Genomic DNA, 15,561 nt, shown 5'->3' with positions numbered 1-15,561 from the left:
GGAAGGCTCCCTGCGGAGGCCTGTGGCTAGTGGGGGGCACCGCTGGTCACTCAGCCATTAATTTCAGTGACACGTATGGCTGCCGTGGCGGGCATAGGGTGGAGGAGTAAGGATGGCCTTCTCCGGCCTTGAGTTGGCGGAGGCCTTCAGTTGTTCTTCACCTGGGCTCTGCTGAAAACCTTCTTCCCTTCGTGAGCAGGTTCACTTAGTCTGGGGGCCTCTGATGGCCTGGCTCTTGGTCGTCGGGACCCAAGTTAGCGCGACTATGTGGTTCTGCTCCATTCAGGAGGGTCTTTTAAGCAAAAAGATGTGGGATGGAGTGAAGGCAACTGTGAAAGAGTGTGGTTTGGGTTTACGGGTCCCAGAGCTTGAAGAAGGCCCCAGGGCGGGTCTTCCCCTTGCTAATCCTGACTCCTCTATCACGGTCACTGTCACTATCATCCCGTTGCTCATTGATTTGCTTGAGCAGGCACCAGTAACGTCTCCATCGTGAGACTTGTTACTGTTTTTGACATATTGGATATGCCACAGGTAGTTGCCAGGCTCTGCCGTGGGGCGAGATACTCTCAGTAGCTTGCTGGGCTCTCTGACGGGGCGGAGGAATCAAACCTGGGTCAGCCGCGTGCAAGGCAAATGCCCTGCCACTGTGCTATCGCTCCAGCCCACCAAACTCCACTACAAGAACGCTAATTACAGGAGAGCAGGTCTGTCCCCAAGTGGTTTCCTGAAGATTCCTGCCTGGGCCTGACAGACCCTTTGTCACTGTTTCCCAGAGGTAAGCATTTCACAGTACAGGGAGAACATTTGGCGAGTGGAGGAAAGAGATCTAGCACCCACCAGCATTCAGTTTGCCCAGAGGGACATGAAAAGCAACAAGAAGGAGGAAAGGATTGTGATACCCAGATTTAGGGACATTTCTCAGAAATCAGACTGGACACCCAGCCCCAAGAGTACACGGTACTCTGGACAAAGCCTTCTGTCCTGGCCTGGCCTGTCCCGGAAGACAGTGGCTGGAACCTCTTTCCAGAACTGATTTCAGACTCTGGGTCGTGGCCAGGGCTATCTCTGACTCCAGGAATCTGAGCCAGTGGGCAAATGGCGGGAGGGGGAGGGAGTTGGGGAGTGAGAGAAGAGAGGGAGGTCTACTTCCTGGGGGCTCCACTAGTGACTCTCTGCCAGTCATATTGTTGGGGTCCCAGGATGTGCGTTGGTCAGAACTTGCAGTGCCAGGGATTACCCAGGTCACCCTGTTGGTCCTTGAGGACCTGAGCTGGGCATTGAGCCAGGCTTGGTGGATGTGATTTACACTCAGTACTAGTACTGTCTTGCTTGCCCTGGAATCAAAGGTTCTAAGCAAATCCATAGACAAGTGAGAGACAGGTGGAGAAAGTCTGTGAAGGCCACAGACTGGAGTGTGTTTCTCTGATTAGGTTAGGTTTTTAGGCTGCACATGACTGTGCTTTTTTTGGGTTTTCTTCCAGTTCTTGTCCCAGGGATCGCCCCTGACGGGGCCTGGAGGGCCCTACGGGTGGCTGGAATTCCACCTAGGTTAGCTGTGTGCAAGGCAAGCACCGTGTATCTCTCCGGCATGTCTCTGCTGGAAGGGTGGGCCAGGAGAAGTCTCACCTTCTCCCTGGCAGAGCCACTGGACTCTATGCTGGGCCAGGATGCGGGAGAGGTGGGGACTGGAGTCGGGGGCCCGTGAGAAGTCACTGGCTAAGTGTCTCCCTCCCCTGCTGCTTGTTTGCTGTCCCTGCTAACAGGAGGAGCCGCGTCCCTTTCCCAGGGCTGGGATGTCCCAGGCAATCTCTGGAGTGGACAGTCAGTTCTGGCAGGCTGTCCCCTGGCTCCTTGCTGACCTGAGCTTATAGTTGCTTCCACCTGGACCTGGGGTCAAGTTCAGGCCTGCAGCCAAGCTACACATGTGTGATTGGGTGACTCTGTTCTGTCCTAGGGTGAGTTCTTCTCGGCATTTAAGCAGGCCTCCCGCCGAGAAGATGACATCGCCAAAGTCACTTGTGGCATGAGAGTCCTGTTCCAGCCAGGGACCTTGGAGGTCAAGGAGCTGGCGCTTTGCTATGGTGGGATGGCTGACCGGACCCTGGCTGCCTTGAAGACCTCACAAAGACAACTGACAAGGTGAGGGGTGAGGGCAGATAGGTTGACTCTGGCAACCCAACCCATGTGACTGCTTCCCTTCCCCTCCCAAGTGACTGTTGTTACTACTCCTTCCACTTGAGTATTGTTACTACTTTGTCCACATGTTACTGTGACTGCCACTCCCATGTGACTTTACCACTACCCCCACCCATATTTCTGCTGCTATTATGACTTCCACATTGCTGCTGTTTCTACAATGCCCGCATTGTGACAATTGCTGGCTTCTACATGAGTATGGTACAATTCCTACATTAGAATTCTCACATTACTACCATCAATGTTACCCCATTACTACTTTGTTACATCTCTTACATTGCTACTGCTGCTACAACTTTTAATGACTATTGCTACTGTAACTCCCACATTGCTACTGCCTATATAGTAACTCCTACATTACTATGGGCACTAAAATTCCACATTACTATTATTGCTACAACTCCTACCTTAATGTTGCTATCACAACTCCCACATTGCTAGTTATTACCACTTCCACACTACTGCTATAACTGCAACTCCTCCCACACCACTGCTTCCTGTGACTCCCACGTTACTGCTGCAACAACTTCCATAGCACTACTGTTATTACAGCTCCCACATGTCTGTCGCTATAGCTTTCCCATGTTATACTTGATACACTCCCCCATTAGTACTGTTACTACAGTCCCTACATTGTGCTGAGTCCACATAGCCACCACATTAGTGCCGTTCTACAAGTGCCACATTCCTGCTACTGTTGCCTCTACACACTGTTCCTCTATGGCATCACTACTCTTGCTACTGTTCCCACAATACTGCTGATCTATAGCCAACACGTTACATTTATGGCCATAAATGCCATGTTGCTGTTGTATCTCCTGTTAATATCACTGCTGCCATTTCTGCTGCTCTATTAGTAGTATGTGTATGGCTATTAGTAGTCAATACGGCTATTGCTGTCCTTTCATTGTTACTACTGCTCTTGCTTCTACTATTACTATTTCTACTATTATTACAGCGACCATGCTTGTGATGAGACTGATTTCAGTGATTTTGCTTATCCAATCACTACTGCTGTTTGTATTATTACTGTGACTGTTAGTGCTCTTATTATCATCACTACTGGTGCTGTTTCTACAACCATGATACTTTTACTATTACTACTAATATTGACATCTCCTTTACTACTAATGCTTTTATTACTGATAGACCATGACTGTTGCCGCGCTAGTGTTGTCACTGTTGATACAATTAATTTGCTGCTACTATCACCACTACTATTGCTTTTACTAGTGCTGCTTCAGCTATTATTTCTTATAGTAGTGTCACTCCTGCTGCTATTGCTTCTACTACTAATTATATCATTACTGATGGTATTGCAATTACTCTTACTTCTGCTTCCTTTACTACTGCTACTATTACTAATTCTGTTTTTACTCCACTATCGCTATTGATTTCAGTATTCCTACTACTGCTGTTTCTTCAACTGCTAGTACCACCACTTGCATTACTGCTGCTGCTGCTGTTATTGCTATGGCTAATCCTATTATTAGAACTGCTACGATTATAATAGCTACTTTATGGCAGCAGTTGTACCAAACCCTGTCCTATCACTGACCTGTGTAATCTGTACAGTTGCCACAGAGGAGACTTAAAAATTAACTTGACCTGGATCCAATACTTATCAGTAATTTACTTAATTTTTCCATACCTCATATGATAAAATGAGCATACAATTTTACCTATTTCACTTTCAAATTCATATTTAAAAGGCCAGAGGAAGCTCTGCCTTGCATATAGCTGGCTTGGATTTGATAGCTGATACTGCATATGGGGCTCAGGAGTGATCCCTGAGCATAGCCCCGTGCTCTCATGGTCCCCGAGCACAGCTGGGTGTGGCCCCCAGATTTATTATATCTTCAGAATAAATCCACAAAATTAAAGTGCTCATTATCTGTTTGAGCTGCGTCATATTTCACTGTCTAGCTCTAAAAAGGAACAAAGGCATGCAATTTGTGGAGATAGAACGAGAGGATACCAGGCAGAGTGAAATCAGTCAGAAGGAAATGGGACTTAAAATATACAGCACGGTTGTAAGAAAGGGTCAAAGGCAACACAATTAGAACTGATCCACATCATTGAGTTTGTGTGTGTTGGGGTGCTGAAAGAAAGAGGCATTGGGGTCCCTGAGGGAGGGAGATGGGTGCACCGGTGATGGATGAAGTATAAGAATTATGTACATGGAAAACTGTCATTGAAGATATTGTCAATCACAATACCTCAATCAATAAAAAAATAGAGTGCTCATTGGGGCCGGAGCGATAGCACAGCGGGTAGGGCGTTTGCCTTGCATGCGGCCGACCCGGGTTCGATCCCCGGCATCCCATATGGTCCCCCAACCACCGCCAGGAGTAATTCCTGAGTACAGAGCCAGGAGTAACCCCTGAGCATCGCTGGGTGTGACCCAAAAAGCAAAAAAAAAAAAAAAAAAAAATAGAGTGCTCATTAATTAAAAGCACGTTGGGCAGTGTCTTGTGCATGATAAGAGTCTCAAGATTTAACTATTACCATTTTGTGATCTATTACATTGTATGTATCTTTTAAACGGAGGAAACTGAGGCTCACAGGGCTTCAGGAAAACCAGAATAGTGAGTATGAGTTCAACTTTGACCCCAGGCCCTAGCCTGTAAGGCCAGAGCACATCTCCACCCCTGCGTGCTGACGGGAGCACTGACCCACGAGCTTCTCTCCACAGGTCCTGGAACGAGCAGCTATTGCAGGAAGTGTGCGCCAGCCTGGCGGAGGAGCTGCAGCTGTCCCCCAGTGCCCCTGGCGGCATGGTGGAGTTTCGACGTACCCTCACGCTCAGCTTCTTCTTCAAGTTCTACCTGACGGTGCTTCAGAAGCTGGGCAAGGGGGACACAGAGGATGTGAGTGGGGACCTACCTAGGGCCAGGGCCACTTCAGTGTGTGTGGGGGTGAGGGTTTGGATTTTTTTTCCCCTGGGTGATCTAATGCTATGGAACACCTGGTTGACCTGCTTCTTTCCTCTGGACACCTAAGGTCCATGGAGCAATGACCAGGAAGAACACAGGGAGCCCCCAGAGGCCAGAGCCAATAGGTGCCCGAGGGCAGAGCACTGGTCTGGGAGGCAGGGGTGTGGGTTTGGGTCCTAGTCAAGCTTTATATACGACCTGGAATAGGCCATGATCTAAGGCGCAGAGGTGCTCCCTTCCTGCCAACCGCACGGCCCCCGTGACTGTGGTCTGGTGCTCAGACTGGGGACGCAGAGTGCGGTGAGAGTGTAGATGGATTCCAGAGTCAGGCAGGGCTCGTGGCACCCAAGGGCTCTGCGTTACCCCAGGGTGCTGCTGGAGTGGGTCCTTCTCCCAGGACTGTCTGTCCACAAGCAAAGACTTTGCCCCTTTCTTGAAGGAGGACTATCTGGGCACAGGGGCCAGCAGGGGTGAGGGCTGTGCAGGGCACCTGGCCCTGAGCGTGAGAAAGCTGAGGGTCCAGCACAGAGCAGAGAAGGCATCGCAGATGTGGGCACTGCTGAGTGGAGCACCTCTCTGAAGAGATCCATCACTGTATCACTGTATCACTCTCATCCCGTTGCTCATTGATTTGCTCGAGCAGGCACCAGTAATATCTCTATTGTGAGACTTGTTACTGTTTTTGGCATATCAAAAATGCCATGGGTAGTTTGCCAGGTTCTGCCATGCGGGTGAGATACTCTCGGTAGCTGGCTGGGTTCATCGAGAGGGATAGAGGAAGCGAACCCAGGTTGGCTGCGTGCAAGGCAAACGCCCTACCCACTGTGTTTTATTTTTTCCAATTATAAAAGTAATAAGGACCAAATGTGGGAAATTTTAGACCATGTGTAGAAAGGTGTTAAGGCTAGAGAGATAGTGCAGAGCACAGGGCACTTGCCTTGCGTGGGGCTCATCCAGGTTCGAGCCCCAGCACCTGACATCGTCCTCTGAGCCCTGCCAGGAGTGAGCCCTGAAGGCAGAGCCAGGAGTAAGCCCTGGGCACAGCTGGGTGTGACCCCAAAGCCCCCCTCTCAGGTCACAGAGGAAGTTATCGCCGCTATTGTAATTCATCTGGTCCTTCCCCTACATTTGTCTCTCCTGGCGTCTGTTCTATCTGCCTGGCTCTGCCTTTCTGTCTGTCCTTCCATCGATCACTAGATTGTTATCTGTGTACCTCTGAATCTGGCTCCATCACTTTCGAAACAGAGTGAGGCTCAGGCACATACCGAGTTTATGTTCCCCTGGGTTCCAATAAATTTATGTCACGAACACTTCCTTGATTGATAAAGATGTCCCGAGGTCTCAGAAGGAAGAGGAAGGCTTTTCCTGAGAAAGGTGTGCCCTGCAGAGAGCCTAAGTGTGGGAGGGACGGACACAGCCTGTGAGGGAGGGAGGAAGTGCTTCCTGGAGAAGCGTGTGGACCTTGGGTGTGGGCGCAGGTCACTTCCTGTGCAGAGTGCACCGAGGGAGACTGCTGCGGGCTGTTCCCGGGCAGAGTGGGGCTGGGGGGCGGGTGCAGGCCACCTTGTGCAGAGAGAGGCTGGACGCTGCAGGCCTTGTAGAGTGTATTGGGGTGTGGGTGTGCGTCCTTCTTCCCTTCCGCTTTATTTACACACCGTGGTTTGCAAAGTCGTTCCCGATGATCTGTTACAGGCACCCGACAGTCCAACCCCAATCCTTCCACTCCCGTCACCTCCCTCCACCGCTGTCCCTCTCTCCCCAGCCACATGGTAGCAGGCCCCAAATAACTGATTAATATTGCTTGTTACCACTAAATGGCTGATGGGATTAGCAAAACATACTTCACCAAAAGAAAATTGTTATATCTCACCACGGGGGGATATCAAGTGCTTGTTCGAGGGATTACTAAGCTCCCCTTGCTAGTTGAGCCTTCTGGGTCAGTGGTTTCGTCAGTCGAGCTAAGTTGGCTTCTACATTACATTCCCATCCAATCTGGCGTGCTCCTCTTGGGATGTTTGAATTGCAGAGTTTGAGGATGCTGTACTGCCAAGCTGCAGAAAATCCAGGAGATTTAACTGGGCAGTGGGCTAACGTGGCCGTGGTAGAGGAGTGTGGCCGTGGCTGCGGGGCTTCCGGAAGTCCGGGGCAGGGAGAGGGTGCAGGTCATTGTCACATGGCACACGCGGGTGTGGGGGACAGACCCTTTCTTCTGCAGAGTAGGGGTGGGGTGGGAGTGTTGGAGCTAAGTACCCAGTTCTCCAAGTCCACGTTGGGAAATCGGGAGCCATCCCGAGCGCTCTGGATTGAGGGTGTGTTGAGGAGAGGGGGGGCTCCTGTCTCCTGCGACTCTTGCTGCTTGGGACAACCCTGGTTTGTGTCTGAGATGGAAAGTCACCAACACTTGCCCTCTGTTCTCCTCCTTCCACAGAAATGTGACAAACTGGACCCCACTTATGCCAGTGCCACATTACTCTTTCACAAAGACCCTCCGGCCAACGTCCAGCTCTTCCAGGTGAGACCGGCGGGGGGTGTTCCCACTGGCGGGGGGAGGGGTGGGCTCAACACACATCCCACGACATTCGCACTTGACCAAGGGCTGACCTCAGCTTTATGGAGGCTCTTAAGGCTTTGGACCTTGGGCACGGGCACCAGTGAGAAGCAGAAGAACGTCAATGAAGCTGTTTCCTCTTTGGCTTTTCTTGGATAACTCTAGTCTTGATCCATTCCTGAAAGAAATTCTTTCTCCTATTTGTCATTTTCTATTGTACGAGACCTGCAATGAACCAAACCTGCAGTTCTCTGTAAGCATATAAAAGCAAAGCAAAACAAAACAAAGCAAAGCATCCCAACTTATCCAAGTCCAGGTTTTGAGGTTTCTTTGTGGCAATTTGAGAGCTCCTCTCTTAGGGTAGGAGCTAGGCTCCTGTCTTAGCTCCTAACTCTGGGACTGCATGGCTTGGATGGAATCCAGACCCTGCTATCTTTTTACTATGAAACCTTGGGCAAATTGCTTATCTACTTTGACCTTTTGGCCAAGTTGATAAGCCTATTTGCAATTGTGGGTAATTATGGTCCTTATTTCTTAAGAGAGTTTGAAGATTAAATATGCTAGTAAAAGCAAATAGCTGATACAGTTACTGGCATATACTAATAATTCAATAAATATTATTAATATAGCTACTTATATTAGAAAACACAAAATATCATTTTATTATAAAATGAATACAGTTAACCCTGGAACAAAGCATGAAAGGTAGAGGTACTCATCCCCTACATATAACTTTTGTATTTTCCAAACCTAACTATTAATCATCTGTGTTGCCTGAAAAGACTTACCAATAACATAAATGATTACCACATGCTGCATATGTATATTATGTATTATATACTAATTATTATTGTAAAATTAGCTAGATAAAAATGTTAAGAAAACTGCCAGGAAGGGAAAATAATTGACAGAACTGTATCATATTTATTGATACTGTAAGTTCATGTTGTGAAGTGGCCAACTGTACATTTTAGAATATTTCAAAAACAAAGCTAGAAGAAGAAAATAAAAATCTCCCCAATTCCTATTTCCAGAAGAAAATTTATTGCTACACAATTGTGTATTGTTTCCCCCCCTTTCTTACTTTCATGGACATGTATATCTTTATAACATTTTCCCTACAGAATTTGAACTATGTACATGCAGTGTTTGCCACTTATAACACAGACAGCTCTTTGCTCTGGCTTCAGCTCTTCCATAGCCTCTTTGCAGAGATGCCTGCTCTTGCACTGGCTGTGAGGGACAGAATGAGCTTCCCTATCACTTGGGTTCTTCTCTTTTCTTCCCGTGCCTGTACATAGTGACAGGCACATCAGTGTGCCTTTCTGGCCCCTCTGCCCCTCCATCCTCACTGCCAGTCGCTTTGCCTGCCATGCTCCTATTCTCTGGGTCTGCGGGGAGACAGCTCTCCCTCAGCTCAGTCTGACTTGTGACCACGTGGTTCCAGGAGGTGCCCAAAGACCAGCCAGAGGAGGACATGGTGGGCCGTCCCCTGCCCCACCTGGCCGCTGCCCTGCAGGCCTCTGGGGAGGCCGTGTACTGTGATGACATCCCTCGCTATGACAATGAGCTGTCTCTCCGTCTGGTCACCAGCACGCGGGCACACGCCAAGATCAAGTGAGAGGGGGGCATTGACGTGGGGGTGAGGGTGCTGGGAACCCCGGCTGGGTACTGGGACTCAGATGGTGAGCTCTCTCGGGGCCTCCCAATCTAGAGGGAAGACAGGCACCTCTTCAAATTAGTCTGGAGAGCAGCATTTGTGGGTCCCGGGTTGGGGGAGACAGTGGAGAGGGGGCTAGGGCTGGGTTGCTTGGACAGCTGCATCAGCTGATTGTACACTCGCCTGGCAGCAGCGACTAAAAGTTCTTTGAAAGGCCGGTTAGAGCTGCCCTCTGGGTATGGGTCAAATGTCTATGCAGTTTCCGCAGAACTCGAGTCAGTTGCCACCACCGCTACTTTCACTAGTTTCACTACAGCTACAACTGCTGCTACCATCACTATGCCCTCTACCCCGTGGCAACAACAAGCAGCACTGTTACTACCACTATCAGTACTATCACGATCACTGCCATTGCGAACAACCCCATGACTAGGATGCTTAGTTTTACTATTGTCGCAACTATTAACACCACTACCATTATTACTACCACCTTCACTAACTACTACTTTCTTCCTCTACTACAGTGGTAACTACTCTAACTACTACTATAATTACCAACACCACTGCTGTATTCATTACTACCACTGCCACTATAACCACCACCACCACCACTGCTGCTACTGTTACTCCCATATCCACCGTGGCAGTGATAACATTCCACACTATTATTATTATTATAATTTTGCTTTTTGGGTCACACCCAGCGATGCACAGGCATTACTCCTGGCTCATGCACTCAGGAATTACTCCTGGCAGTGCTGGGGGACCATATGGGATGCTGAGAATCGAACCCGGGTTGGCCGTGTGCAAGGCAAATGCCCTACCCGCTGTGCTATGGCTCCAGCTCCTCCACACCATTATTACTGCTATCAGTATTGCTACTTTTTCTTTCTGAGCCAACTCAGATGTGCTCAGGGATTACTTCTGGCTCTGTGACCAGGGATCACTCCTGTCCTGATTTCTGAGGGCACCCTATGGGGTTCTGGGAATGTAACTCAGTTGCAGGCAAGGCAAGCACCTTACCCACTGTCTGTCTATCTGGTTTCTACCACAACCATTGGTACTGCTGCCATGATCACACCACCACTTCCACAGCCACTGTGATTGCTATTATTACTGCTACCACCACGCTCACTACTGTTGCCACTGCTCCTTTCAATAGTCTTACTATCACCACTACTACATTTCAGTCACTACCACCACCACCGCTAAAACTCAGTCAAGTGGCACTTCTTAGTTGCTGTCCCTGATTTTAAGTGCTTTACAGATGCCAACTCTTTTTACCCTGCTTGATGAGGAACTGGCACCGGGAGGTCAGACCTGGGTCACACAGATGTGTGTGAGTGCAGAGTCAGACGGTGAAACTGGGCAGTACTAGCATCTGGACTGGGCTCCCTCGGGGTGTTCAGACACAGACTGTGTTCCTCTGAGGCGTTAGACACATTACCTGCTCAGCAGAATAATTATGGGAAATCCTGCCTGACACCCCTTCCTCCTGTGGATTAGGGATCAGGTATCTGGTTCCTTTCCTTGTTGTGGATTACGGATATGGTGCTCTGGTTTCCTTCCTTGTGAATTAGGAATCAGATGTCTTCAATATCAGGGTCTTTCTCCTCTGGACTCCAGAGGTAGTGAACAGACAATGATAAAACCTAACAGATAAACTCTCCTGGTCCCAGAAATAAGGGTGTGTGTAAAGTATGGTTGCCATCTATAGAGTGCATTCATTTGCCCCTGCTCTTGATTTGAATTCACATTGACAAAAATTGACCTGCGCTGTTTAATTTTCTCTGTTGGAGCAGATGGAGGAGGAGGAAGTCTTCATTACTACCACTTTGAAATGGCCAGCAATCTGGGTACTTTTTGCAAATGCAGCCATGTGTAAGGAACATGTTAGAGTCAACTTTGGCAGGCGTGGCACTCCTCATAACAACCTCTGTCCCAAATTCAGTCACCCTGATTTCAGATCAGATGGCTTTGGATCAGCAATTTAACTTCTCTATGCATGGTCTCCCCCAAATGTACAATGAAGACTATAACTAAATTTTTCTGCTTCTCTAATGAGGATATGTTTGGAGTTTTGTTGGTACATGGATTGGTGGTGGCCAAATCTCTTTTCTGAAATCCCTGATTTGTTTCCTCAGAAATAAGGGCTTAACTAGCATGATACCACCTTATAATTGCAAATTCTCTAAGCATTCTCCCTGGGAGGCCTGTATGGCCCCATGTAGCCTCTGTGTCCCCCAGGCTGGAAAGGTCCTCTCTCTCTCTCTCTCTCTCTCTCTCTCTCTCTCTCTTATTGAATCACCATGAGAACAGTTACAGGGCTTTCAGGATCAAGTCTCAGTCATACAATGATCAAACACCCATCCCTTCACCAGTGCACATGTTTCACCACCAAGAACCCCAGCATACTCCCCCTCCCACTCCCGCCCACCTGTGTGGCTGATGATTTTCACTTTACTCTCTCCTTACTTTGATTACATTGAATTTTCGACATAAAATTCACTATCATTATTTGGAGTTTTTCCTCCAACAGTCAGACCTGTCAAAATGGCATCATTAGATCATATGTTTTTTATTGTTGATAGCAAACAGCATATGATGTTTCACTGTTGCGAAAGCGGCCGCCCAGTTTTGGGATTCTGGTATTTTAGTAATTAAACCCAGAGGTATTTCTGCCAGCAGCTGCTGCATTCCGAGATTGGTTTGTGTGCCTCTGGAATCATGGCTGTTCAGGAGCAGTGGAGCTGTTCGTGGGTGGCCGCCCGAGGTTTCATTTGGGCAGGGAGCAGGGCCGGTTCTGTGCGCCCCCCATCACTGCAAGCTCCTACCTCTCTGTTCAATTGGCTCTGAAAGGTGGTGGTCGCCATGCTGCCGCAAAGGGGAAAAGGCTGAGTGACAAAAACCCTTCCCCCTCCCAGGGCTGCACGGGGCCGTAACTTAGTTCACAGTCCATGAGTGTATCCGCCAGCAGCCGCTGCGTGGAAAGGTCCTTTGAGTGTGGGTAGAGTGAAGACTTTTAGAGTCTTGGCAGACATGGTGAGCTCTAAGTCACTGGTGTTGGATGGACATTAGTTGTGCTATTAAGCAACCAGATCTGTTCTGAGTGAACATTGTTCACTGTGACTTGAGTCCCTGGGAATTCCTACAAACAGGGTCACTCCTTGTTTCTTCAGTAGCACTCAGTCTGGTGGGAAATTGTTCATTCGTTATTTGCAGAATAGAGCAGAAAACAGAAAGAGAAAGTATTGGGTGGATAAAAAAAAGTATTGAAATAAAAACAGGCTGTGCAAGGGTGAGTGGTTGAGTGGGTAAGTCTGCAGATGTTTATTTTGCCTGGCCCCTCACCTGGTTTCTTCTTGCAGGTCTATAGATTTCTCAGAAGCCCAAAAGGTGCCAGGCTTCCACAGATTTCTCTCTGCTGATGATATTCCTGGAAGTAATAAAACTGGGATAGCTAATGATGAAACAATCTTCGCAAAGGATGAGGTATGACTTGGAGTTTTGATTTTTTTTGTGTGTGTGTATGTTTTGGACCACACTCATTTATGCTCAGGGCTCACTCCTGGCTCTGTGCTCAGGGCTCACTCCTTTGAGGGTTAATACCAGGGATAACTGCGCGATTCAAGGCAAACACCTTACCATCTCTACTCTCTCTCTGGCCTTGCTTGAATTTTAAAAATATGAAGTTAGTATAATAATTTAAGTTTTAATTTCTGCTCATTCCCCCAAATCTCTAATTTTGGAAGACTGAACATTTGCACACACAATGGACATCATCCAGTTGGTTGGTATTCAGGGAAATAAGTAAAGGGACAGTTGTGCTGAGCAGTCTTTCTAGTTTCTACTAGATGTTCACTAGTTTTTTTAAGGGACGGCTGCTGTTTTACCTCATGAGATGTTCCATGTTAGAGCGGGATTAAGGCAAGGCTGATTATTATAATTGAACTAATAATTGGGTTCTTGAGAGTACACTTGAAGCTTCTTGATTTAAAGAAATAAGAACGCATTAAACCAACTAACCAGAAAAAATACATTACCTGTATTTGTAGTTTCACTGTCACTTTATCACTGTCATCCCATTGCTCATCGATTTGCTGTCTGCTCGAGGGGGCACCAGTAACGGCTCCATTGTGAGACTTGTTACTGTTTTTGGCATATCGAATATGCCACGGGTAGCTTGCCAGGCTCTGCCCTGTGGGCGAGATACTCTTGGTAGCTTGTCGGGCTCTCCGAGAGGGGTGGAGGAATCGAACTTGGGTTGGCCGCATGCAAGGCAAATGCCCTACCCGCTGTGCTATCGCGACTGCCCGAAAACTCATCTGTTGACTGCAACTTTATCTATGGAAAAAACTTTTCCAAAATTTCAACTTCTTCAAAATTCTATATATTTATGAGACAATTCTCAATCAACTTATTATTTTTAAATGCTTATGTGTTGCAAATTAAAGATTAGTAGATATTGCTGAAGAATGATTTCATCTTATTGATGTGAAAGCAAAGGAGAGAAAAAAGGTGTTAACTCTGGATGCAAGGACTCTAAGAGAATAGAGAATATAGAAGGACAAATTACTTAATAAACTTCAAGAGCCCTCAGGAGCGTGGCTAGCCATATCATTAGTGAGAATCAGTCAGATTCAACAGACACTACAGCAATCAGTTAAGCCAATAAATTAATTGGGCCCTCGAAATCATTATCAGAGAAAACTCATATTTCAAGGTGACAAGTTGGACAGTTTATTTTGTGGCTAAGAAATATATTGACACTTCTTTGTTTGGGTGAAATACTATTCCTAAAGAAGATCCATTGCTTTTATGTTTGTTTGGTTTTGGACCACATCCTGCTGTGCTCAGGGCTTACTACTGCCTCTGTGCTTATAGATCACTCCTGGTGCTATTCTGCGAACCATATGTGGAACCCGGGATTGAAATTAAGTGAGCCACATGCAAGACAAGAGCCCTATCTGCTGTACTACCTCTCAGCCCTCCATTAGGGTTTTTAAGATATTGAATTATTGAATTAAAATAACAGTCTTCTTTCAAAAGTCCATCCCTAGGTCCTGACCTGATGGGTCATCAAGTCTATACACCAGCATTTGGGAAGTACCACTCTGAGCATCTAGACAAAACATAAGACAAATCTCTGTCTTTGAAAAGTTTTGATATAACCCATAAAGAGAAGATTGAGAGTGGGGATGGTAGAAAAAAGATGAAAATTCACGATGTAGTCACTAGCTGCTTGTGATCTTGGGGTCTGGGTCTCCATCTCCTCCTAGAAAAAATAAGACTGGAGAGTGGAGCAGTAGTGATAGTACAGCAGGGAGGGCCTTGCTGACCCAGGTTCGATTCCTAGCATCCAATATGGTCTACCAAGCACTTCCAGGCGTAATTCCTGAGTGCAGAGCCAGGAGTTACCCCTGAGCATCTCCGGGTGTGGCCACCAAAAGCCAAAAATAAAAAAAACAAAAAAGAAAAATAAGGGTGCTGGAGAAGACCCAAGTTACCAGGATGCCTCATTGGGCCCTACCTCCAATTCTGTTGCTCATGCAGACATCACTAATCAGTTGCCACATTCCATCTCAACAGCCTTCTGGTTAACTGGCCTTTGAGATAAAATGAGTCTGCCCTCTGCAATGAGTGATCTTCAAGTCCTATTCTTATTTTACTGATAGTACACACGTAGAAAGAAATAAAAATCCCAGAATAGTAGGAGAGAGAAACAAAAAGCCCCCAGGATATTCCTAAAATGTGCCTTGATAGGAAGTGGTGGGCCAGAGATCTCCTTTGCCTTCTCGAACAGTGCACAGGAGCCCGTAGCATTCTTTGACAGTCTGGCTATTCCTATAGGTGACTTGCGTTGGGCATATCATCGGTGCTGTGGTTGCTGACACCCCGGAACATGCACAAAGAGCTGCCCTAGCAGTGAAAATCACCTATGAAGATCTCCCAGCCATTATCACAATGGAGGTAATTGAGTATGGACTTCTTGTGGAGAAGGCTGAACACTCAGCGGCACCTTTGATAGGATTCTCTAGACCCACTCAGAGATGGTACTGGGGATGTGTAGTCCTGGGAAAACTTCCCAGTCTGATCCTAGATCTGGTCTAAGCTCTTGCTTTTACAACCTCTCTGAATTCCACCTTCCTCAGCATCTACTGCTTCTCTAAGGAAGCCATGATTTTCTTCAAGACCCAGAGTTGCCCACTGACATCTGAGGC

The 15,561-nt window shown here is 47.4% G+C and overlaps 1 protein-coding gene across 1 annotated transcript in view; it reads left to right on the top strand.

Annotated features, from left to right (window-relative positions):
• The window catches only part of XDH (xanthine dehydrogenase), a 171,660-nt gene that overhangs the window by 31,873 nt on the left and 124,226 nt on the right, over positions 1 to 15,561 (top strand). Inside the window, exons 14-19 of the mRNA XM_055121366.1 lie at positions 1,955 to 2,139; positions 4,892 to 5,066; positions 7,561 to 7,644; positions 9,128 to 9,297; positions 12,709 to 12,832; positions 15,191 to 15,310. Of these exons, the coding sequence (XP_054977341.1) occupies positions 1,955 to 2,139; positions 4,892 to 5,066; positions 7,561 to 7,644; positions 9,128 to 9,297; positions 12,709 to 12,832; positions 15,191 to 15,310 (858 nt within the window). The remainder of the gene's footprint in view (positions 1 to 1,954; positions 2,140 to 4,891; positions 5,067 to 7,560; positions 7,645 to 9,127; positions 9,298 to 12,708; positions 12,833 to 15,190; positions 15,311 to 15,561) is intronic.

Source organism: Sorex araneus, chromosome X (genome assembly GCF_027595985.1).
Source record: "Sorex araneus isolate mSorAra2 chromosome X, mSorAra2.pri, whole genome shotgun sequence".
NCBI lineage: Eukaryota > Metazoa > Chordata > Mammalia > Eulipotyphla > Soricidae > Sorex > Sorex araneus.
The sequence above is the reverse complement of the archived record's forward strand: the minus strand, read 5'-3'. Positions and strand labels throughout refer to the sequence as shown.